Genomic DNA, 26989 nt, shown 5'->3' with positions numbered 1-26989 from the left:
AAATCAGGCGCGTAGCAACCCGTACGCAAAAACGCAGTTGCGTACATATCGAAAATTTCACCCAAAAAAATATGGTAATTTTAGTAAGAATAAAACTAAAGTAATGAAGTAAATAAAATAAAATATGCAAATATGTTAATGATCACTTTGTAGCTATATTCCGTTCCGAAAACTAGTCTTCCCCTTTCCATTTACAAAACCAGCATAGTGATTCTGTTGCTGATGCAAACAATTTAAAATGGCTGAGTCCTCTGGATGTCAAAACACAATTGCCACGTCTTCTATGCCTCCTTACCCTGACATCTTTTCTAAAGATTCCAAAATAACGGATGAAATAAAATTTATACCCGGGAATCTTTCAGATATGTTATGTTCTTACTAGAGAAATACAATGAAAACGAATCGCTTATCTGGACTCACAGGCACTTGTCTCAAAAAAAAAATTTCCTATATACCTTAATATAACACAAGGTACTTAACTAATTTTTTGAATAATGACACCCAGTCCCAAATTCCCGTTATTTTTTTTATTTCTCGGTTGTCAAACCTACTTAAACTGAATATGCCGTAAATCTAAATTGATTTATCTACACAATGGTATATGACACGACTATCATTGTTGTCGGGATCATTAGTAGCAGGCCTCAGAAGTCGGTCAACGGGATGTTTTTTGCATTCGTCTAATTTTTTGGCAACACCCAGCCCGCAGTGATTGAATTATTATAAAAAAATATTAAAATAAAAACTGTTAGCTTCCCTCTGACTATGAATTATTACCTTTATTGTAAATTCTTTACAGATTATGTGAAACAAACAAAAATAAGTTTGTTTTGAAACACACGTGTACACAACGACACTAATGTAGAGTTATAAATTGATCAAAATTTCCCACATTTATTTTTAGCCAGACGATTGACCAATGAGAAACCAGTAAAAAATTACATGCGAACTGGGTGTTGCCAAAAAAATAGACGAATGCAAAAAAACATCCCGTTGACCGACTTCTGAGGCCTGCTACTTATGATCCCGACAACAATGATAGTCGTGTCATATACCATTGTGTAGATAAATCAATTTAGATTTACAGCATATTAAGTTTAAGTAGGTTTGACAACCTAGAAATAAAAAAAATAACGGGAATTTGGGACTGGGTGTCATTATTCAAAAATTAAGTTAAGTACCTTGTGTTATATTAAGGTATACAGGAATATTTTTTGAGACAAGTGCCTGTGTCTGGACTCGGTCTTTTGAACATAAATTGAGAAAAAAAGTAATAAAGCAGACACGGTTTTGGACATCTTTAATAGTAGAAAAAAAAAGAAAGGAAATAGGCATTGATTTTTCAGAATTAACTTCGAGAGAGAAAAAAGCAGAAAAACACTGCTTGTTCCCTCATAAAATAAAACAAAAAGATATGTGACTCGAATTTTTATTTATGTATTTTCTCAATAAAAAAAAAGCATTTATTTAATAAGTTGAACAGTGTTGGATTAGAAATTAGTTTGTTTTCTAATGTAAAGTAGGTTCAGCATGATTAGGTAACAAATAAAATATACCTAATAAAAGAAAAAAAATGTTAAGCCAACAGTATGGGTTTCTTTGATTATTTATTTCAAAAGTTGACTTATTTCTCCTGAACGTGATATTTCTGTGATGTCATTTTAAGTGTTCGGAAATTGCGAGAATGCAGGATTCTGCAATATTTACCGCAGACCCCCTGCCGTATGACTTCCTTCTCCGGCATTGCGTACATATCAAAATTGTCTAGCTACGCCCCTGGAAATTTACATTATTCCCCCTTTTTTTATCTTTATCATTTAATTATATAAGAGCACATACAATTCAATCCTCAAATTTCATAATCTGTTTTCTGAAGTATGTTTGCAGATTTCACATGCAGTGATGATATTTAGAGTGTAAGTTTCGTTGTTGTTTTTATCAATTATAGAATTACGATAATGCCAAGTAGATCGATTATTCAATATTTAAACAATGTTTTCAACCAGGTGTCGCTACCTGCGATTGGACTTTGTACATTTCACTTCCTTGTATCACTTCTTAACATAAAACCATTTGTTCAACAAAATTTGCTTTAGGTATGTATACACTCATAATAACCACGACGACACGCTTTAGAAATATGTAGAATTAATGCAGAAGGTTGATATACAGTCGAATCTCGTTGTTTCGAACGCGGTTGTGTCGAAAACTCAGATGAGTCTATCTCCGTCCCGGTAAAATTTTCGAGGATGGGTGAAACTCGGAATTGACTTTTTGGGATTCGAGCGTCACTGATGAGTCTTTTGTAGACAAAACGCGCGTCTTGCGTAAATACAAAATTTATTCCTGGTATCTATGATGAGTTCGTTTGATTCAAATACTCGGTTTAGTAGAGTAAGTTTTAAAGTCTCCGACAATGTTAATCAATTTAATTGACCCTGAAATCACGAAGTTAGCCAGTAAGAAGGATGCATATATATACCAAATGATAAAAGTTCAAATCGGATGCATTTATTATGTAGCCTACCCATATTCAAACGACATTAAAGCTGAGTAGAAATATTTCTTTCTTCAACCGTGAAAATTACATGTAATACCGGTAATTAACACCTTTGTTGGTCGTCCAAGGGGAACTTGTTGACTGCTGTACCCCTATTTGTGACATTTTCACATATTATGTCGGTTTGTTTTGTTCACACATCGTTGTCAATTTATTAGAATGTTTATGCCACTGTCATACAAGTGAGAGTTTGCGCGACCTATTTAAAACCAGGTTAAAACCACTAGTTTCCAGGATGGACTATGACACATGATGACAGTTGTTATACACATATTAACTTCTAAAACTACAAAATGCACAGTTGCACAAATGAACTGTGAAAAATTTGGGTTAAATGATTTTTATATAGATATTTTATATGGTAATATTGTGAATGAGAAACGTCTTCACAGGAGACCAAATGACATAGAAATTAACCACTTTAGGTCACCGCACATTTTTCATTTAAGTTTGATTGCCTTTAGGTTTGCAAATGTGCTGGCTATTCATTTTTTTGTCATTTGTATCAGGTAAGTGTACCCGATATAAAACCAGTATAAAAGACAACTGTTACGATCATCAAACAATGTTGAGTTTAATGACAAGGTCCGCACTCCTTAAATGATACTCATTTTGACCACATTATAAATCTACCCCTAGCTGTCGTGAGAGTTTTACGTATTTAAACAGAACCTTCATTATATTTCTCAAAACACAAATACTTGAGCTTTATACCGGTATTGAATACACAAATAGGAACAAATTCAGTGGTCTCGAATGTGAAATATTAACCCAGTGGGAATTCCCAGGACTAGTAATGCATGCATAGAAATATCATTTACTCTAAAAATTCACCTGGTCCCTTTGAAGTTTATGAGATCCCCCACCCCCACTCCCGTTCTGTTTGTTGTCTTGATGTGTTCCTTTTAAATCGATATATCAGATTTGAACATAGGTAGACTACTGCATATAGCCTTAATTTTCATATATTCAAGGGCATTGATAATTGAATAAAACTTTGCCATAGTAAAATCCTGGTGGTGAATAGAGTAAGGAGAGGATAAGTCAGAGTAATATTTTCATCAGATAAAAACTACACAATTGTAAAAATGAAGGTAAATATACAAATACATATAATATAAGCGCTGCAGAACAAGTGCAACACAAATATAACAAAACTTTATTTGATAGTTTTGAATTTGGAATATTTCAGAATGGCTACTTTTAGTGGAGTGGTTTGTGAAATATGTGAAGCTCAGCATACAACAACATCTGCAGACTTTTGGTGTCCAGAATGTGACGAAATGATGTGTTCCGAATGTGAAAAACATCACAGTTTCGCAAAAGCCACTCGAAACCACGAAATTATCTCTATTGAAAATTATCTGAAGTTGCCGTCATCAATCTCGAAAATAGCCACATATTGCTATGAACATAATTTAAAATATCAAATGTACTGTCCACAAGACGACAAACTATGTTGTTCAGTTTGTATTGCAGAATACCATAAGAATTGCTGTGGACTCAAGTCTTTGCAAGAGATCGTAAAAACTTTCAAAGCATCAGCTTTGCTAGAAAACATTGAACAAAGTCTAAAGGATATGATGTCTGACACCGACAGCATACTGAAAGATAGAGAACAAAACTTGATTGTCATTGAAAAACAAAGAAAACTGTTTCACACAGAAATAAAACAAATTCGCCAAAAAGTAAATAACCATCTCGATTCATTAGAAGAACAAATTTTGCTGAAATTGAATACAGCTGAAACAGAAATCAAGTCAAAGATAAACACGCTCAAGACGCAACTTACAAATAAAAGAAAGAGCATAGAAATCTTACAAACCAACATGTCAGCGTTAAAAGAACATGCTTCTGACCTGCAGATATTTCTTGGGAGTAAATCGCTTGAGACGGAAGTAGAAACAGAAATAAAATATTTGGAGTTGTTGTTTCAAGACGGTAGTCTCTACCAAAACGAACTAAAATGCGACATAAGTGAAAAGATATCAGATATATTGACTACCATTTCAGCCTTTGGATCAGTGTCCATAGAGACATCACAACCAGCAATAGTTTATAAATCTAACAAGAAGAAACAAGCTCAGATTGTATCTGCTATACCGTATTCCCCGAAGTCAATAGATGCTATTAGCATTTCTCTTAAATCTAAATTACCTTTTCGTTCCATACCACAATTTCACTTGCGAGGCTTTACGGTATCACCAAGTGGATTCATTGTGTTGTCTGACACTTCTGGAAGACTAGGTATCATGAACTCTTGCGGAACCTATGATTTGATTAAAAAGGGTTTGAACAGCTATAACGATATCACCTTTGTTGATGACATTACAGTCGCTGCATCTACACATAACGCAATAGAGATCATTAACCTTGATTCTAAGGTGACCAAAAGATTTATTAGTATTACCGGAGAATGTTACGGAATACGGCACTACAAAGGAAAATTGCTTTGTAATGTAATGTCAAAAGGAATTCAAATGATACATTTATCAAACGGGGAAATCACTGATCTAGTTAAACAAAGAGATCTGGAGAATTGGTCATATCTAGCAATACACGATGACAAAATTTATCAAACAACGTCCAATTATTTTGTCAGGTGTTATACAATGACAGGCGAACAGTTATGGCAACACATTCTTCCGAAAAGTGAGGGCTTGGCACGTGGCATTACTGTTGATAGTAACGGCATAGTATATGTTGCAAAATATAATACAAACTCCATTGCATTGCTTTCTCCAGATGGACAACGTTGTAGACATTTGCAAATTAGTGATGCGAAGCAACTATGGGGGCTTCATTTCAACGCGATTACGAATTTATTTACCGTTGGCTGTTGGAACGGAACGATTGTACTCTATGACATTTCGTATTCCGATTAGATTATACTATGTAATATACATTGTGAATCGATACATAGTACAAACAATACATAGTTAATTATGAAACAAAATATAAAAGAGTGGACACACTGAAATATCCCACCTGTTTTTATTTAATACTTTTGTTGAAAGTCTGTAATATGAAGGTTTAATACAGGTATCACATGCATTTCTCATCATCAATGATTCATGAAAAAACGTGAAGGTGAAATGAAACCTGCCAGACTGGCATGAATACCTTACAATTATTACATACACCAAATATAGTGCATCATTACCTATGTATTTATGTTATAGTATAAGAAACACATAACAAACCAGAAAAATAGATATATCAGCAGACGAAACAGATATTCAAGCAATGCTTGATATTGCATATAAATACTCTTGTGAGCACAGATATAATAACTATCCAACATAAAAGTACTTTTACATAGAGTGAAAGGTTCAAGTCAAAATATTCATCAGAAAGTATCAGAATTGGAAATTAAGCAATACAAACTGACAACCATGAGTTACATTAAGTAGTCGTGCGAGCATCCAAAAACTAATCAAATAGTTATCAAAGACTTATAATTTGATACGTCAGATGCTGGTTTCGTCAACATTAGACTCGTCAGTGACGATCAGATAAAAATAGTTAAAACAAAATAAATAAGTATAAAGTTGGAGAGCATTGAGAACCCAAAATTGAATAAAAAGTTGTACCAAATACTGATAAGGTAGTCTATCAATTTTATTTCCATTCTCAATTTTATGTCTAGGATAAGAAAATCCGTAGTATTTCGAATAATTCAAACTTATACAAACAGCAAATATATAAAAAAAAATGACAATATAATTGATATTCATGTCAACACCAAAGTGCTGACTACTGGGCTGGTGATGACCAAAATAGATATACGAGAACATATGAGTATTGCAACAAAGACTCGGCAGCATTCTTTCATTCCAGTGGGACTAAATGGAAAAAGAGGTCTTTAACCAAAAACATACAAAATATATATTTATTGCACGTTCTTACAAGGTTATTGTATAGCCCCCACATAGTTCATCCGATTAAAACACAAATTGGAGAATTTAACATCAGAGTTACTAGATATTTTCAATCACTTCCATTAAGAACTACAACCGCTACCGTACATATGTTATTGTATTGGCGCCATACCATGTAAAGGAGAACTCCATAAGAGTCAAGTAAGCTTGTTGTTTTTCATCCTCGTAAGTGAAAATAATAAACTAAGTTTAGTGAATGCAGGAACAGCTTCATGAGTGTTGGCTTAGAAAATCAAGAGTTTTTCGCCAAGTGGACAAGAAATTATCATAGTATAATGCCTTTTCTTTAGCCGATAAAAAAACTCCCATTTTTCAAAAGAAAAATCAACACAGCCATAGCCATTAAATGGGCAAGTAAATTGAATTTTAAAATGACAGAGAGAGAAAAACACTCTTAAATTCTGCAGTAAAACAGCTCAAAATACATCGGACTCATCCAGTATGGAAATCCTTGCCATTATTTACTACGAGGTAAACAAAAGTCACAAATCAAAGCTCAATTACTTACTGGTGCAAAAAATGATTTTAGAATTTGAAAAGGAAAATTCAGAAGGAAACCAGTGAGTACAAAATGTGAATTACAACACTTTAACTCAGAGGCACAGCTCTAAACGAAAAGAGAAAAAAATATCCAGAACAGAAAAAAACCACCCAAACATTCTGTAGACTAGTATACAATAAATGAAATGAAATATTCCAAGAACATCAAAAATTGATTATCTAAATACTTAAAGACTGCACAACACTGGCTCAAGAAATAAACTTTAGTCCTGAGAAAGCTTTTTAAATCGAACACCTCAGCAGAGATATATAATTATGATTCCATACTCAGAGAATATTGGTGCAAAAAAAGAAGATAAAACTATACAAAGTGGTGTTGACCCAATGGACACTAATATGAAGTATAAACTTGCACATTATTTTATACTTTTTTATAATTTGACTTACATTTTAGTATGCTATAATTCAAATATGAGAATTTTAATTAAATCGTTGAACATGAATTTGACAGCTAATGCCACTTTAAGATTTTAAATAAAACAATACATTTTATAAATGCATATAAGATTAACTTACTGTGCGTCAAATGCTGAAGATGAAAGAATGAATCCTCAGTATGTAAAATACTAATATTTCTTATTTTCATGGACATGAATCTTTTTATAATGTACTTTAATTAAATATTAAAATCTCAAACACATCAAACGAATTGATAACAACTGTCATATTCCGAACTTGGTACAGGGATTTTCTTGTGTGATCTTGTGCAGAAAATGATGGATTAAACCTGATTTTATAGCTTACTCAACCTCTCACGTGTATGACAGTCGCATACACTTTCATTATATGGACAACGATGGATGAACAAAACGCACAGACATAATAGGTAAAATGGCAATATAAAAAAAAACACCAGTTGCTCCACTACATAAACCAACGAAACACTGCAAAAAAGTGTCAAGTCCTGGCTTGTTTTTATAAACATTTTATGAAGAAAATGCTAAGCCTACAACTTGTGTGACAATTTTATATTGTGAGCTCACTGGAGCCCTAAGGGTCCTATGTGAGCTTATGCCAACACTTGGCGTCTGTCGTCGTAAACTATTTCAAAATTCTTCTCACCTACTGGACCAAATACCTTTAAACTTTAACTAAATGTTTCTTAGGTTATCTAGTTCATAAATTGTATCTGAAGTTTTGATCCATCGACAAATATGGCCGACATGGCTAAAAATAGAACGTAGTGGTCAAATGCAGTTTTGGCTTATATCTCGAAAACTACAGCTTTCAGAGTAAATCTGCCATGGGGTAAAATTGTTCAATTGGTTAAGATCAACCATCCCTAAAATTTCCAGACGATTCAAACAACTCATTGTTCGTTTGTTACCACTAAATTGGTAGTTTTAAGTAAATTTTGCTTTATAGGTATAGCAATGATGTTCAGCAAAATAAGATCTACAAAAAAGTTAATATGACCAACATTGTCAATTGACCCCTCGAGGAGTTATATTGCCGTTTATATGACAATTTAGCACAATTGTTTCATTAAGTTTGCTAACATCTAATAAACTGTTATCACAGAGATATGTCTCGCCTTTTTGTAATTTTGGCAATGAATTGTGCCACCTAATGCTAATACAATTGCAAACCAAATATCAATGACATACCACAAGTGGATCCCCCCATATCCTCCCTCCGACCGAGCGAATCCGGATTCCCTCCGACCGGGTCCGGACCCAAAAAATAAAATCGTCATTATTTCAGGCAATAATTTATCACTTAGACTAACCATTCTTACATTTTTTGTAAACTCTTAATATGTTGCTTTCCATTGATTATTCGCCGATAACTGCTCATTCTTTGGTATTTGAGGAAAAAGGGATTATATTTTATGAACCCTATTCAGAATTGGATTCCCGCTCGCCGGATATACACCTCATTTAAAAATATGGTGGTTTTTTTTACTGCGCATAATAAACAGGCCATTCAAGGCCAAACATTTACATATGGATATATATGAATGACCGAAATAGAACCCATTGATTTATTTCACCAACCCACTCGATTTTTAAGGTTCATAAGTTAGTGTCATATTTTGACATTTTGGGATTTTGATTTTGCTTACATATGGCCATACACAGATACATTTTTTGGTCTATTTAGCTGTTATAACTGTATTTCTTCAAGCGTTTGTGATATATTATGTATTGTTTGTCAGGAAACAATTAGTTTTCCCTGAATAAATAAATACAAATTGCAGAAATGTAATATCAAAAATTTTCAAAAAAATACACTCCGGAAAATTCCGGACTGAATGAGAAATTAGAAAAAAGAACATATAAAAAGCTTCTAATTTTTTTAACAACGTCATATATATCGGAATAACGATATTTGTCATTAGGGGCAATCAATATACTACCATAAAATCAAAAACCCATCAATCAGTTGTTATAACCAACTCGATTTATAAGGTTCATAAGTTAGTGTCATATTTTGACATTTTGGGATTTTGATTTTGCTTGCATATGGCCATACACAAATACATTTTTTTGTCTATTTAGCTGTTATAACTGTATTTCGTCAAGCGTTTGTGATATATTATGTAATGTTTGTCAGGAAACAATTAGTTTTCCCTGAATAAATGAATACAAATTGCTGAAATGTAATATCAAATATTTACAAAAAAATACACTCCGGAAAATTCCGGACTGAATGAGAAATTAGAAAAAAAGGACACATAAAAAGCTTCTAAATTTTTTTAACAACGTCATATATATCGGAATAACGATATTTGTCATTAGGGGCAATCAATATACTACCATAAAATCAAAAACCCATCAATCAGTTGTTATAACCCACTCGATTTATAAGGTTCATAAGTTAGTGTCATATTTTTACATTTTGGGATTTTGATTTTGCTTACATATGGCCATACACAAATAATTTTTTTTGTCTGTTTAGCTGTTATAACTGTATTTCTTCAAGCGTTTATGATATATTATGTATTGTTTGTTAGGAAACAATTAGTTTTTCCTCAATAATTCAATACAAATTGCCGAAATGTATTATCAAACATTTACAAAAAAATACACTCCGGAAAATTCCGGACTGATTGAGAAATTATTAAAAAAGGGCACCTAAAATCTTCTTATTTTTATAATCATGTGGAATATATCGGAATAATTATGTTTTACTCTGAGGGTTATCAATATGCTACCATAAAATCAAAAAAACATTGATCAGTTGTGACAACCCACTCGTTTTTATAGTTACACTCTAATAGATATTTGCCTTAATGTTGATTTTCTAGGCTTTTATGATGGTTTTTCATGTTTTCCACTTAATGACGCACCTATTTAAGTTGGAAAACACATGTTAAAGTTAGCCAAGACCTTTACGGTAAAAATGACACCTTGTATGGACCAATGACAATCTCAGTTTTGTCTCTAGGGTGAAAAGATCCGGGGTAGGTATGGTCAATATTGGCGTCTGGCGATCCAGATTGGGAGTAGGGGTCGATTAAATATTTTGTTGGCCTACGTTCACATATTTCAGAATAAATAAAGATTCAGGCATGTAGTAGACACCCTAAGCATAAGTTTGAGCTATACAATACCTCAATGGCATGTCTGGGCGGTGCTGGGTGAAGATTTTCACTATAATTGACATTTGCCTTTATGTTGGTTTTCTTGGTTTTTATGATGGTTTTTCGTGTTTTTCGCTTAATGAGGCACCTATTTAATTTGGAAAACACATGTTAAAGTTAGCCAAGGCCTTTACGGTAAAAATGATACCTTGTATGGACCAATGGCATGCTCAGTTTTGTCTCTAGGGTGAAAAGATCCGGGGTAGGTATGGTCAATATTGGCGTCTGGCGAGGGAAATTGGGGATAGGGGTCGATTAAATATTTTCTTGGCTTACGTTCACATATTTCAGTATAAATAAAGATTCAGGCATGTAGTAGACACCCTAAGCATAAGTTTGAGCTATACAATACCTCAATGGCATGTCTGGGCGGCGCTGGGGGAAGATTTTCACTATAATTGATATTTGCCTTTATGTTGGTTTTCTTTGTTTTTATGATGGTTTTTCGTGTTTTTCGCTTAATGAGGCACCTATTTAATTTGGAAAACACATGTTAAAGTTAGCCAAGGCCTTTACGGTAAAAATGATACCTTGTATGGACCAATGGCATGCTCAGTTTTGTCTCTAGGGTGAAAAGATCCGGGGTAGGTATGGTCAATATTGGCGTCTGGCGAGGGAAATTGGGGGTAGGGGTCGATTAAATATTTTCTTGGCTTACGTTCACATATTTCAGTATAAATAAAGATTCAGGCATGTAGTAGACACCATAATCATTAGTTTGAACTATAAAATACCTCAATGGCATGTCTGGGCGGTGCTGGGCGAAGATTTTCACTATAATTGATATTTTCCTTCATGTTGGTTTTCTTTGTTTTTATGATGTTTTTTCGTGTTTTTCGCTTAATGAGGCACCTATTTATGTTGGAAAACACATGTTAAATTTAGCCAAGGCCTTTACGGTAAAAATGACACCTTGTATGGACCAATGGCATGCTCAGTTTTGTCTCTAGGGTGAAAAGATCCGGGGTAGGTATGGTCAATATTGGCGTCTGGCGAGGGAAATTGGGGGTAGGGGTCGATTAAATATTTTCTTTGCTTACGTTCACATATTTCAGTATAAATAAAGATTCAGGCATGTAGTAGACACCCTAATCATTAGTTTGAACTATAAAATACCTCAATGGCATGTCTGGGCGGTGCTGGGCGAAGATTTTTACTATAATTGATATTTGCCTTTATGTTGGTTTTCTTGACGTTTTTATGGTTTTTCCTGTTTTTCGCCTACAGAGGCACCTATTTATGTTGGAAAATTTGACCCATAAACCCTTAACAGAAGATTTTTAAGTTTTAATCTTCAGCTTTATAACCCAAATCTGAGACTACTATAACACAGAGATTGGTCACTCTCTGTACTGGCCAGTCAAATCGTATTTTCACGATGTCCACGGATGCGCGCGCATTCTGACTGATTAGACAAGAAGGACGATCAGCCATTGTTTACAAGCGTGGTGCAAAATAATAACAGATGTGGCTTATTAAGGCGTTTTTTATATCAGTAAGTATAATATTAAGATTAAAAATGTTAATTTTTGTTTGATTATGTTCACATTAGCCTTGTTTAGTGAATTTATAAGCGTAAATTTACAAATGAAACCTTGAAAATTTACCGCGTTTGACTTTTCAGTTCGTTAGACCGACTCGAGTTATTTTGTAAATAGGTTAAATTCAGAGAAACAGTTGGTTTTCTAGATAGTATTAAAACTTTCTTTCATATTTTTTCTTTACACTGATGTATACTTTGTCATAATTTGATATACCAGCAAAAAGCTATTGATCCCTTTTTGTGGGGAGATTTACCACATGAAGGTTTTCAAAATGGCCGATGTAAATTTTGAGTCAATTTCTGTTGTGCTAGGATATAATTCAGTTGAATAATTTGTTTTCCCAAATGGCATAAAAACATTCCCTTGTATTTCTTCTTTCTACTAATGTTTACCCTGTCATAATTTGATATACCAGCAAAAAGCTATTGATCCCTTTTTGTGGGGAGATTTACCACATAAGGGTTTTCAAAATGGCCGATGTAAATTTTGAGTCAATTTCTGTTGTGCTAGGGTATAATTCAGTTGAATAATTTGTTTTCCCAAATGGCATTAAAACATTCCCTTGTATTCTTCCTTCTACTAATGTTTACTTTGTCATAATTTGATATACCAGCATACTGCTATTTACCCCTTTTTGTGTGTGTGTGTGGGGGGGTTATGAGAGGCCGATCATGTCAAAAACCCGATAAAGTAACGCGTTAAAATTTAACGCGATAAAATCACATTTAACGCGATAAATACAGTTTTAACGCGTTAAAACAAGATTTTAACGCGAAAAGAAATCAATATATTTAACGCGTTAAACTTGACAATTATCAAGTTTGGAATTTATCCCGTAAGTGAAAATAGATGTTTATCGCGATAAAATATCCGTCGCATTGGCCACATTTGTCATAATAAATCACATTAACGCGTTAAATTTAACACAATAACGTTGCTCCGATTCATTATTTTAACGCGTTAAAACATCATTTAACGCGTTAAAACATCATTTAACGCGTTAAAACATCATTTAACGCGTTAAAATATTATTTAACGTGTTAAAATATCATTTAACGTGTTATAATATTATTTAACGCGTTAAAACTTCATTTAACGCGTTAAAACATGGTGTCACGCGATAAAACATGGTTGGTTGGAATTATGGAGTAATGTTGCTAACGAATACTATGATCTGTTCGCTTTTTTTTTAGGAGCGTGTTGTTCTGCCTTGCGGTCATAAAAATTTCTAGTCAAAATTTTGTATTTGTTCTAGAAAATCAACAAATTGAAATGCAGGATTTCTTGTTTCGGGCACGATTTTTGTGCTCCGAGCACTTGACAAGGTTTTATGACTTCAACCCCAGGACATTTCAGACGAGGAGGATAATGAAGATATTACATTTCGTCTTCCTCTCACGATTAAACCACTCTCCTTACAAACCAGATTTCAATAAAGGAAACATGGTATGTTAACTGAAAACCATACAAGTTCTAATGTGGTATTTTGAAACAACATACTATCAAAAACAAGTTCTGCAAATGAAAACATAACACCACAAACTAGAATCAATAGTTTAATATCACAACGTAGAAAGACACACTTTAAATATCAACTGAAATGGTTTTCCTCAATCAAATGACATATTAAAATAAAAACTAATGAAGATAAACTGAACGAATAAATGTGATATATGACTTAATGTAAAAACAAAATAAAACAATGGGGTTAGAGTCAAACCATACCAGAAAGGTCCGTGTAACACTTATCAATTCAAAGTTTTAAAAAGTTTTGATATTTTAGATTTTTGGAATTTTGATCAAAGTTTTAAAATATCAAAATTTCAAATTGTGTAAAAGTTTTGAAATTTTGAAATTTAAACCAAATTATTAAAATATCAAAATTCTAAATATCGTTTATAAATTTGATAGTTTATAAATTTGATCAAAATTTTAAAGACTAAACCCAACGTCTAATTTTGGTTATTTCACTTTTTGAAAGTTTGATTTTTTAAATTTTTGATTAAAATTTCAAAAATGGAAAATGGGCGACAAGAGGTGTACCTGTAAAAAGCGAAACGAAATATAAAAAGCGGAACGAAACGAAACAATATGAATTGAAAACATACTGATACTTTAAAGTTTATGTATGAAATGAAACCACAGACTGACAGTTGTAAGCGGTGAAATATGCGATGACAAAATAAATATTTCTCAAAAGAAGAGAATTCATTTTAAAACCAGACGTACGCTCTGATATTGGCCATTTTACTTGCTAGTTTTTCTAGCACCCATATTTTAGGAGAAAAAGGAGTAACAGTAAATACTGAACAACTCGCAGTAGGTCAAATGGTATGGTTAGGTTGAGCATGTACATTTGTATATATATTTTCTACTGAACTCTAAAGCAATAAAAATGCTCAATACACGGTGTATTATGTCTTTTGATTTCATTTTTTTCTGTTTTGCACTATGACTTCTTACTTTCTGCTATCATGTTGGCTAAAGAATATATCATTCCATATACATTATGAAGGATCATCTTTAACGTTTTAATCTATTCTTTGTAAGTTGTTGGTCATAATTATTCAGCTTTCAACGTTCCCTAAGAAGGTCGATCCAGAAAAGCGCTTTGGTCGTAACTTTTAACGTTATGTTCTCATTTTTATCGGTTGTATGACGATCATAATTTAATTGCCTTGTATCAATGATTTTAGTTAATATATATTTTTTGGAACGGTAGGAATACTGAATGCATGGTGTCCCAATTAAGGTTGTGCTAGTCTACAATGTGGGAGGTTTTTGATATATATATATATATATCTTATATATCTTATTTACGCTGAAATTAAGAGTACTAAGATCAAATATAAGTAGATTGGAACCAAACTACTGTTACAAGGTATCTTCATAAACTCATCATAGATGGATACCAGGAAATTTTGCCGTTTTTTATGCCAGACGCTCGTTTCGTCTACAAAAGACTTATCGGTGACGCTCGAATCAAATAAGTTAAAAAGGCAAATAAAGTCAAATAAAATTTAAAAGGCTAAATAAAGTGAACGTTTGTATCCAACTTATAGCTCTGGTTTTGTAAAAGTTGAAATCATTTATATCATATATATAAACGTATACCATAAACATTATTTTCGGCATTCATTTTTATGTAATAGTGGCCGCTGTACTACATAAAGCGCTTATCAATCCAATTGTAGGTGTCGGCATTTTAAAAATTGAAAATTCTTTTCAAAAGTTTATATCAGCGAGAAATGGTTATCTTTTGGGGAATCCAATAGTTGATTAAAGATTAAAATAATTCAAGAAACATTGTGTGGAATAAAACAATCCGCATATGGTTAGGATTTTGCTCATTGTTGAAGTTTGTACGGTTACCTTTTGAGCTTTCTTATTTGGTTGGCATATTACAAGGCCATGAATTAATTATTCTTGAATATATTGCGAAGAGCTGCATTAACTCGTTGTCGAGTCGAATTGGTAGCCACCTGATTATCTGCCAAGTGCCAGTATATACGAGGCGAAATTTCACTCCACACCAAGGAGAGATTTGGCAATAATACATGTAAATTATGTACATGTATCAGGTTTTATCCTTAGATTAGCATGTTGATATTGCACTTTTATGTTTTGTATAAATAACAAAACTTATGTTTTAATTCTGTCGTTTTAAAATTGTATATAACAGTCTCTCATAGTTCTTTTAAGAATGGCACATGCATTCTAAATTTTATATTGTGTACTTGATATTATATTGTGTTTATACTTGTATGTATGTGGTGAGACTTTAATAAACTATTGAATCTGAATCTGTAATCGCACAATGTCCAACCTTATCTGCTCAATAAGCTCTTTTCCTTGAATTAAACCCAAATCGTTAGAACCCAAAACGGATGATCAAAATGTGTGGAGGTGGATAACATCTAAGATTCTCTTCAACTGAAGTTTACATTTTTTTTCATTTCATCCCTAGCTGCTGTAATTCCAGGTTTTGGCCCCTGGTCTTCTCTTAACGCTTGTTATGTGGTCGCCCAATATATAATAGATGATCCCAAGACCTAAACTTGATAGGTTCTATACAATGACAAACATTCTTAAAAAAGTACTGATCTGTTTAAACCTTTACAAAAATATTAAGATACAAGTTCAAAGACTTCGTACCTATAAATCTACCAAATCCGAATGTAACTAGTATATGCATCAGAAACCCAACATCCCGTTCCTACTTGTAAATTGTGAATCCGAAGCCCCCATAATAATAATCTGTTCTCCGTACATGGCATATTACAAAATAACGCAGTATTTAGAGGTAAAAATATCGAAAATGAATGATTGCGCGGCGAAAAAAAACCGACTTAGTAAGTAGTAAAAATAAAAAATAACATCCTCCTTCCCCAATGGATATCAAATTGTCATCTTTCTTTTGGCACAGATTCGTTACATTATTGGGCATGGTTTACTAGATGCTCGATGCACGCTCTTAAGGGCCTCTTTTAAACATGTTCACATACAAATGTTAGCTGATAAATTCATAATAGGTTCCAGGATTGAAATTTTGTATTTGCGCTAATTGAACGTTTCGTCTACATAAGACTCATCAATGACGTTCAAATGATTAAAACAAATAAAAAAGGCCTCGGTTATTTGACTGATAGCCGTGTACAATATCCGATTGTAATGTTTAAATGAGGCATGGTCGATAGATATAGTAAAGATATGTCATGTTTTAACCATCTGCAGAAAAAAATACCACTTCACCTGTAGAGACTTATGTAAGTATACGTCAAACTACCAGTTTATGGTAAACCATAATGTTAGATACAGACATCACATAATGCAAAAAGACGAAGTCACTATCTAAAACCTGATATATAAACAAAATTTCTTCAAGACGAAGCGTAAAGACAGGTTGACAAATATAAATATGATAGCCTTTTAATTAGCATGATCTGTCAATATATATATATGAAAAGAAAGCTTTAATTAAATCAAACGTTGCTTTAAACACGTTCAGTAACTTTTAACTCTGTAACATTGCAGTAAACGCGTTTCAGATGCATTAAACGCATTAAGGTAGTGTTTAACGAACCACAGTTGTTCTAACGTGTAAAAATAACATTCAACGTGTTTAAGTTTCATTTAACGCGTTACAGTTGCATTTAACGCGTTAAAATAACATTTAACGCGTTAAAGTTCCATTTAACGCGTTAAAGTTCTATTTACCGCGTAAAAGTTCCATTTAACGCGTTAAAGTTTCATTTAACGCGTAATAGTTACAATTAACGCGTAAAAGTTACATTTAACGCGTTAAAATTGCCTTTAACGCGTAAAAATAACATTTAACGCGTTAAAGTTGCATTTAACGCGTTAAAATAACATTTAACGCGTTAAAGTTGCATTTAACGCGTTAAAGTTACATTTAACGCGTTAAAGTTGCATTTAACGCGTTAAAATAACATTTTAACGCGTTAAAGTTGCATTAACGCGTTAAAACTGCATTTAACGCGTTAAAATAACATTTAACGCGTTAAAGTTACATTTAACGCGTTAAAGTTGCATTTAACGCGTTAAAATAACATTTAACGCGTTAAAGTTGCATTAACGCGTTAAAACTGCATTTAACGCGTTAAAACTGCATTTAACGCGTTAAAGTTGCATTTAACGCGTTAACGTTGCATGTAATGCGTTAAAGTTGCACCTACATCAATTTCTGAATAACCAATCAAATTGGTCGTTCTATACCTTTCCAAAGAATGGCGACCGATGCTAGGAATGGGTTTTTAGATCAAATTAAGTCAACCATAGATTACTGCGTTCGAGTCGGGAGTGCAGAGTCCATAGAATTGTCCACAAGAAAAAATATTCAAGACAGGTAATTATGTTTTAAGCAAACACATTATTTCCGACTCGTCGTGAAGAAACCAGCTTTTTAACCAGTAACTAACTCTGCAAAGAATGTTAATCACGCACGCAAGTTACACATTATATTAGTCGTTATTGTGTTGTATATAAATGTATTTTAATGTGTGCTTAACAGTTTTGCATAACTCTTTTTAGAATGGCTCTTTTAGAAATTGATCTGTTAATATTATATTATGTTTTATAGATATCGAATGTTTTTAAGAGGTGAGACTCTAATAATTTATTTGCTGTTGTTGTTGGTGTAGTTGTATATACTATGTATTTTGATTATTTAGCAATTTTTAGCTTTTACATGGCGTCCGGCGATCGTGCCGAGCTATTATCGTCCGTCGTTTACTTCTAAGAATCTTCTCCTATAAAACAAGGCAAAATAGAATCAAACTTGAACAGAATCATCATTGAGGTTTCTCTTAAACCGCTTGTCAGATTTACTTAGGGTTTCATAAAATGTTAAAAAATAAAATGTCTAGGTAAGCCATTAATCTTTTGTTTGTGTATTGAGGTCTATTAAGGGATAATTTGAGAGTCAGAAAGAAAGGAGGGGTTTACAATAGAATCCTATGGGATTTTATTTAAAAAAAAATTCAAATGAATATAACTTAAATGTAAGTGACGGACACACGCAGTCTCCAGAAATGATCAAAGGACAATAAAACAAATCACAAAGTCCATGGGGGTCATCCCCACCCCCTTCAATTTGAGAATATGCTATTATCCTGCCGAGATCCCATCCCTAAACCATATATACTCTTGAATGGGACAACAAAACAAATCAAATGAAATTAAAAGGAAGTCCATGGGAGTTACCCCATTCCGTTCAATTTGAGAATATGCTATTATCTTGTTAACGGTCCAGATCCCCACCCCTTAACTATATATATTCTTGTAGGGGACAATAAAACAAAACAAATGAAATATGAGGGAAGTCCCTGGGGTTACCCGCACCCCGTTCAATTTGAGAATATGCTATTATCTTGTTAACAGTCCAGATCCCCACCCCTAAACTATATATATTCTTGTAGGGGACAATAAAACAAAACAAATGAAATATGAGGGAAGTCCCTGGGGGTTACCCGCACCCCGTTCAATTTGAGAATGTGCTAGTATCTTGTAAACATTCCAGATCTCCACCCCTAAACCATATATATTCTTGTAGGGGACAATAAATCAAATAAAATGAAATGAAAGGGAAGGCCACCCCACCCCCTCTTGTTAGAAAACGTGTATACGGTCAAGATCCCACACCTAAACCGTATATTTTCTTGTATGGAAGAATAAAGCACATCAAATGAAATATAGTGACAGTCCATGGGGGTCAACCCCATCCCCACATGGTTAAAAAAAACTTTTAAATGGTAGAGATCCATGGGGACAATAAAACAAATCAAATGAAATGTAGATATAGTCCTTAGTGGTCACCACAAACCCCCAAAGTTTGAAAACTTGTAAATGGATGGGACCATAGGAATGGCGAGTTATGTGAGCTTTGTTTGTGAGACTTCGTAACAGCATCTTGTTACAATTACTTCTTGTTATAGATAGAATAACAGCAATAATGTACAGCAAAGTAAAACCTACAGATAAGTCATGTGGAGCCAATGCTCAATTGACCCCGGAAGGAGTTATTGTCCTTTAAGTCATTTTTTTAAAACAATTTTTGCTGTATTTGGCAAAACTTTTAGGAATTTTGGTCCTCTATGGTCTTCAACTTCGTACTTTATTTGGCCTTTTTAACTTTTTTGGATTCGAGCGTCACTGATGAGTGTTTTGTATAGACGAAACGCGCGTCTGGCGTATATGATGAGTTTATGCATAAAGGAGAATGACCGGTATGGACCGATTTTGGCCTCAGATTTCAAGTTTATCTGACGAAAGATTTTGACCACTTTAGTTTATGCATAAAGGAGAATGACCGGTAAGGACCGATTTTGGCCTCAGATTTCAAGTTTATCTGACGAAAGATTTTGACCACTTTTTAAACACTTTAGTGTCTATTTCATTTTAATCAATTGGTTTTTGTGAAAGATTTTAAGTCATCTAAAACTACCCGATCAAAGCTCAAATATGAAAAATCTACCAAATATGCAAAAAAACAAACTTTTTAGATGGTGTTTGTCAAAAATAAAAATGGCCGCATCCGTGTTCATCCTAAATCTTTATATATGTTATGTTTTATCATAAAATACAACTTACATTTTAATATGAAGGATGAACACGAATGCGACCACTTTCGATTCACACGAAACCGTCTAAAATTTAACTAAAATGCTAAATTGTGAAGATTTCAGTAATTTATCATGACTTAATGGTGCTTTTACCGTATTTAATATTTATTGTATTGTCAAAAACAGCCCATATTTATATGTAGCAGAAGCATTCTACTGTACACTAATAACAAAAAGTTTACATTTGAACAATATTTTAAAACTGCTATATTTTGGGGCCAAAAAGGGGTCTTACTGAACCTACTCCTTTTGTAAATTTTGTGTTTTCTCTGTAACTACTGGGCAGAGTGCATTGTAGGTAGATATAATTGTAAGCAGTATGCATTATAGGTAGATATATTGTTAACAGCAAGAGTGTTCATTAAAGTAATATGGCGCAACAGAGGTGGGCCAATATCAACGAACACATCACCATCACCAAAACACAATTTTGATAGATAGGTATAATCTTAAATAGTCAAACATGGTAAGCTTAAAAAAACACACAATCCTACTAACTAATAAGAAGTCAAGAAAACAAAAAATAAAACTAAAAAATTGTCATTGATTTTATTTCGTAAACAATAACAGAGAGTGTCCTTTGTTTGATATTGATATAGACCAAGGTGAACCACACAGCCTTTTAAAAGACTCTTATTGTTAATATTCTTATCCTTTTATAAACACATCGGACTATACATGTATAGGAGGGATTATAAGTATACGTTGTTGTTTTGATGTTTCGACAAATCTTTCAGGCTATCACCTAGCTTTTCATCCATGTGTATTAGAACTCAATGAAGAAATGTAGCTCAACATGACGAATTGATTTATGCATTTGTTAGTACATGTCATATCATTGACACCAATAAAAACGTCCCTTTATTAACATGCCGGTTGGAACTATAACGATTGGTTCAACAATAATTTTGCAGATTGTTGTACATTTGAGGAAAAAATACAATTATTTATTCCAGACTCAAAATACTGAAGAATGGTGTTAGAAGAGGTGGTGAGCACTTGTCTGATAACGAAATCGTTATGATATTAGCGTCAATTACTGAATTAGGTGAAACATTGGACCAAGTAGAAGCCAACGACGAAGATGGTATGCTATTCGTATTTTGCTCTCATTTAGCTTATTTTGGACGATCTCTTATCGCCAATCTTCAATGATAACATAACAGATGTGTTCGACATAAAAGTCTTTCCTTCCAAAATTAGGAAATGATCCACATGAAAATTGTAATGACTGACAATTCTCATTAAAACGTATCTCTGTTGTGGTTTGTTTTAGCGTTGTGTTTTTAGTATGAAAACCACTGGAGTAAATTGATTGAAGTACTAGCGATTGATAATTCTAGCAGTATTATATTCTTGCATGATGCTTCGTGGTCAACCAAATCTTTTATTAACATTTCATTTCACTGTTTCACAAGAAATGAAGCATGCATTTTTGAACATTTTATTTCTCATGATATTCTGATTGATTTATATTTGTCCTTCATTCCAGTTTTGTATTTTTATTTGAATTTATAGATACTTCAAATAAGGGTTACAGGCCACCAAAACAAGAATCAAGAAAGGGTTCACCAGCCTTTGAAATAACTGCCGGTCAACTTCAATTTTTAACTAAATATGGAATAAGTGCAAGCAAAATTGCAGAAACATTTCATGTATCTGAATCAACAATACGTCGTAGACTAAGGTTAGTACATTACACAACAAACAGTTTCTTCATTTACTATTATTGATGCATAAAGTATTATGACGTTCATGTCTAATATGAATTTCAGTAGATATATAGAATTTCTCCATGATTACTGATTATTTTGTCTATGATAGTTTAAAAGAAAAGATAGAGCGTACAATAAACGGAATAGATTAAGCGATAACAAATTAGTTTTTTTTAACTTAATAACATTTATTACTATTTCGTCGAAAGGAATGTGGTGATTTATATTGGAGGTTATGGTACCAGCAGTTTAGGAATTATGGGCCAAAAAACAATTATTTCTGTAGTTTCCAAACAATATGTGTGTAAAATTTTGTATCTCTCAAAGAAACTGTATAACAAGGTTCCATACCTCGAAGGCTGAGATTAGGTTTTGGGTTAATTGCCAAAACGTTAAGGAATTAGGGAGTTACTAAAAGAAACGTTTTCCTAATTTTCAGTCAATAACTTGTCTGTAAGTGTATGTATTTCTCTGAAATTGTACTGCAAGGTTCCATACCACAAAGGTAAGATTGGGATTTGTCATTTTATGAATATTGATTGTTAGAGACTTTAGTTAAGGATGTTTGCTCCTCCACTTTTTGGACTTTTTGACAGATTTTCGGAATTCTCTGGTTTTATCCATGTATTGTCATTAAAAAAAATGCCCACTAACCCCTACTTTTCTTTTTATAATTTTATTACATAAAGTTAAAAAAGCCATATTTCAAAATTTTATAAAATTCTAGTTATTTTTTCATAGTATTTGAAACAAATAAGGTGCAATGATAAATATATGAAAAATCTAGAGAGAAAAATTTCCCGCCAAATTTTCGATGGCTTATATCTTTTTTAATTTCTTTATTTATATACTTTCAATTCATTATAGTCTTTCAAAAAGTTTGTTATTTTTTAACAGAGTAGCAAACATCCTTAAAACTTGACCTTATGGCATTATATTTTTATCTTGTGTAAGGTATATGTTGATAATTTTGTTTTAATAGATCTTTTAATATCAAATTACGTGAGGGGAAATACGACAGTATATCAGATGAGGAGCTGTGTGAAAAAGTGAAAGATACTATAGGCACCAACAGAAAAATTGGACCAAACTCGATATTACAGAGACTTAAGTATAATGGAATTACAGTTCAAAGGAGAAGAGTGCGACAGGCATGTAACTCAGTTGATCCATTTGGTTGTGCAACGAGGTCATTGAGCAGACGAAATATTCAGCGACGAACATACAGGGTCCCATCTCCGAATTCACTATGGCACATAGATGGGAACCATAAACTTGTCAGGCAAGTGATGGCAATTGATGTTTTTCGAATATTGTAGCATATTATATATTATTTTCCATAAAAAAACGAGTACAAATACACCTTTTTTTTATTTCCGACAATGACATATACAAAGGCAACAGTAGCATACTGTTGTTCAAAACTCATAAATCCATGGACAAAGATCTAAATCAGGATAATAAACTAAATCTGAGGTAAACGCATTAAATATAAGAGGAGAACTACGACACAACATTAAAATGTAACACACAGAAACAGACTAAGCATTAGACAAAATCATATGAGAATAACAAATATAACATTAAAACCAAATACATGAATTTGGGATAGATAAGTACCGTAACACATCTTATAGTAATGTGAATCAACACTCAAAAATAAGAGAAACACACGACACAGGGGAAACACAACGTTAATTGTAGCACACACAGAAACGAACTATAATATAACAATGGCCACATTCCTGACTTGGCACAGGACATTTTTAATGGAAAAAATGGTTGGTTTTGTGGCATGCCAAACCCTCCTCTTTTATGGCTATGTGTATAATAACATTAAGATGACAACACAACATTACAGGACTACGATATAAATAAATAGGAGAACACACTTGACAAAGAAACACACGAATAATAGCTAACAAAAGGCAACAAGTTTAAAATTTTAATAGGCCAGAAGAAATTTTGTCCACACCTGACTAACTAGTGACGCCAAGATACAAAATTTTGAAAGCCGAAACAAGTACAAAGTTGAACAGCATCGAGGACCAAAAGTTAAAAAAAGTTATGCGAAAAATGGCTAGGGTTATCTGTTAGGTTCCAGAACATTCCTTTTATTTAGAACAATTATACTTTATTCGTTATTTACATTTGGCAACGAAAGTTTCGAGTTTTGGGTGTTAATTTCAGTATAAAAACAATATTTGTTTCATTGTACTCGCAACGAAACAAACAGCTCGGTGGTGCCTAGTTTTTAGCTCACCTGGCCCAAAGGGCCAAGTGAGCTTTTCCCATCACTTGGCGTCCGGCGTCGTCGTCCGGCGTCCGTCGTCGTCGTCCGGCGTCCGTCGTCGTCGTCCGTCGTCGTTAGCTTTTAGAAAAATCTTCTTATCTGAAACTACTGGGCCAAATTAAACCAAACTTGGCCACAATCATCATTGGGGTATCTAGTTTAAAAAATGTGTGGCGTGACCCGGTCAACCATCCAAGATGGCCGCCACAGCTAAAAATAGAACATAGGGGTAAAATGCAGTTTTTGGCTTATAACTCAAAAACCAAAGCATTTAGAGCAAATCTGACAGGGGTAAAATTGTTTATAAGGTCAAGATCTATCTGCCTAGATATTTTCAGACAAATCGAACAACCCGTTGTTGGGCTGCTGCCACTGAATTTGTAATTTTAAGGAAATTTTGATGTTTTTGGTTATTATCTTGAATATTAATATAGATAGAGATAAACTGTTAACAGCAATAATGTTCAGCAAAGTAAGATTTACAAATAAGTCAACATGTCCAAAATGGTCAGTTGACCCCTTCAGGAGTTATTGCCCTTTATAGTCAATTTTTATCTATTTTTCGTAAATCTTAGTTATCTTTTACAAAAATCTTCTCCTCTGAAACTACTGGGCCAAATTAATCTAAACTTGGCAACAGTCATCTTTGGGATATCTAGTTTAAAAAATGTGTGGCATGACCCGGTCAACCAACCAAGATGGCCGCCATGGCTAAAAATAGAACATAGGGGTAAAATGCAGTTTTTGGCTTATAACTCAAAAACCAAAGCATTTAGAGCAAATCTGACATGGGTAAATATGTTAATCAGATCAAGATCTATCTGCCCTGGAATTTTCAGACGTATCGGACAACCTGTTGTTGGGTTGCTGCCCCTGAATTGGTAATTTTAAGGAAATTTTGCTGTTTTTGGTTATTTTGAATATTATTATAGATAACGAAAAACTGTAAACAGCAATTATGTTCAGCAAAGTAAGATGTACATATATTGTATATTTATCCGACAATGTACATATATTGAATATTTTTCAGACAATGTACATACATTGTATATTTATCCGACAATGTACAGATATTGTATATTTACCCTAAAATTTACACACAGTACTTCAGCATTTGTTGTTTAAATGTAAATAATTTAATTTTGGATGTAACGCGTCTTCTGATTGGCTGACGTTATTTTGTTATGAACCCACAAACATAATTTAGTCATGTGACCTTGACGCCATCAACGTTTTTTTTTATGGTTTTCTACGTACGGTTTAAAATGGTATTCATAATTGAATTTTAAGAAATGAATAACGCACATAATTATGTTATGTTTAATTGCAGTTACTGACAGGTAGTTCAACTACTTCATTAACAACCAAAAGATAAAATCATGCATCTAAGACTTAAATTAAGTAAACCAACTAATTGAAAAATAAACACCACTTTCACGGTACCCAACAGGCCTGTGTTACAGTCGGGCTAAAATAATCACACTCACATAATTTTTGAAAACCTACACATGCTGCAATGATTTTTCCACATGAGGTGTCTACATCTACTTCTTATAAAATATGCGTTTTTAATTTTTAGGTGGGGCATCTACATTCATGGAGCAATAGACGGATTTAGCAGAGTTGTAACATTTTTGTATGCCAGTACTAATAACAAGTCAGCAACAGTTCTTAGCTTGTTTAAACAAGCAGTCAGTGAATATGGCGTCCCGTCCCCTCTCGCATTCGTGTTGACAAGGGTGTGGAAAACGAAGATGTATGCAAGTTTATGGAGGAATACAGAGGGCGTGACCGAGGCAGTGCGATCAAGGGCAAAAGTTGCCATAATGTGCGCATTGAGAGATATTGGGTCGAAGTCTGGAATAATGTTGTAAGTGAATATTACGATTTGTTCACTTATTTAGAGTATCGTGGTGTGTTAGATATTACAGACGAAGATGATATCAAAATCTTACAATTCGTCTTCCTACCAAGATTAAACTATTCTCTAGAGCAAAACAGATTTCAAAACAATAACCACGGATTGTCAACTGAAAATCATAGAAGTCCCAATGCACTTTTTGTAACAGGAATTCTAAACAACATGAACTCAGACTGCATCGCTTTACGCGATTTGATATCTGAACCAAATGCAAGTGCTGTAAATGAAAATGAACCACAACAAATACGAGATGAAACTCATGAAGGTGATGAAATTTTCAGCACACTGAGAACAGAGCTACTTGTAACAGAAGACCTGAATAACGTGCCCCATGGTGGCGATTTGTACGTACGGGCAAAGCAAATCTTATCAAGGATCTTACGAGATTAGACAAGTCGTATGTGTGCAGAATTGACAAAAATAAATAAATGCTGATTTCCAAATATGTATTTTTGTAGTCCATCAGTGTGTTGAAGCGCTTGCATTAAAAATATATATAAAACCATAATAAACATACACAAATAAATGCAGGTAACACATATAATAATAAGGTGTTGATCCGTATCAAACGTCTTAAAAATTGAATATAATTTCCTATAATATAAGGATACTGTAAGTATCGGACTCGATTAAATTGTGTTTTCTTCTGAGAGAAAACAGACCTGACTATGCCTTATTGGTCTTGCTCATTGTGGAAGGCCCGTACAGTTACCTATAATTGTTAATT

The 26989-nt window shown here is 33.3% G+C and overlaps 2 protein-coding genes and 2 long non-coding RNA genes across 4 annotated transcripts in view; all 4 read left to right on the top strand.

Moving 5' to 3' along the window:
- The first annotated feature begins 2010 nt into the window (after positions 1–2010).
- Positions 2011–7549, top strand: LOC134715658 (E3 ubiquitin/ISG15 ligase TRIM25-like). The gene is made up of 2 exons (XM_063577983.1): positions 2011–2096; positions 3753–7549. Exon 2 carries the CDS (start codon positions 3754–3756, stop codon positions 5443–5445), a length of 1692 nt encoding a protein of 563 aa, XP_063434053.1. The 5' UTR covers positions 2011–2096; position 3753; the 3' UTR covers positions 5446–7549.
- Positions 7550–11445: 3896 nt separating this feature from the next.
- LOC134715659 (uncharacterized) overlaps positions 11446–26989 on the top strand; it is a 47244-nt gene continuing 31700 nt past the window's right edge. The window contains exon 1 of the long non-coding RNA XR_010106791.1: positions 11446–11614. This is a non-coding gene — a long non-coding RNA (uncharacterized LOC134715659). The remainder of the gene's footprint in view (positions 11615–26989) is intronic.
- Positions 12034–26989, top strand: part of LOC134715657 (uncharacterized) — a 43385-nt gene continuing 28429 nt past the window's right edge. The window contains exon 1 of the long non-coding RNA XR_010106790.1: positions 12034–12143. This is a non-coding gene — a long non-coding RNA (uncharacterized LOC134715657). The remainder of the gene's footprint in view (positions 12144–26989) is intronic.
- Positions 17890–26629, top strand: LOC134714039 (uncharacterized). The gene is made up of 5 exons (XM_063575288.1): positions 17890–18058; positions 21290–21420; positions 21852–22020; positions 23031–23330; positions 25921–26629. Exons 1-5 carry the CDS (start codon positions 17940–17942, stop codon positions 26213–26215), a joined length of 1014 nt encoding a protein of 337 aa, XP_063431358.1. The 5' UTR covers positions 17890–17939; the 3' UTR covers positions 26216–26629.

Source organism: Mytilus trossulus, chromosome 4 (assembly GCF_036588685.1).
Source record: "Mytilus trossulus isolate FHL-02 chromosome 4, PNRI_Mtr1.1.1.hap1, whole genome shotgun sequence".
In the NCBI taxonomy this organism is placed as follows: domain Eukaryota; kingdom Metazoa; phylum Mollusca; class Bivalvia; order Mytilida; family Mytilidae; genus Mytilus; species Mytilus trossulus.
Note: the sequence above shows the minus strand (reverse complement) of the source record. Positions and strands in the feature narration are given on the sequence as shown.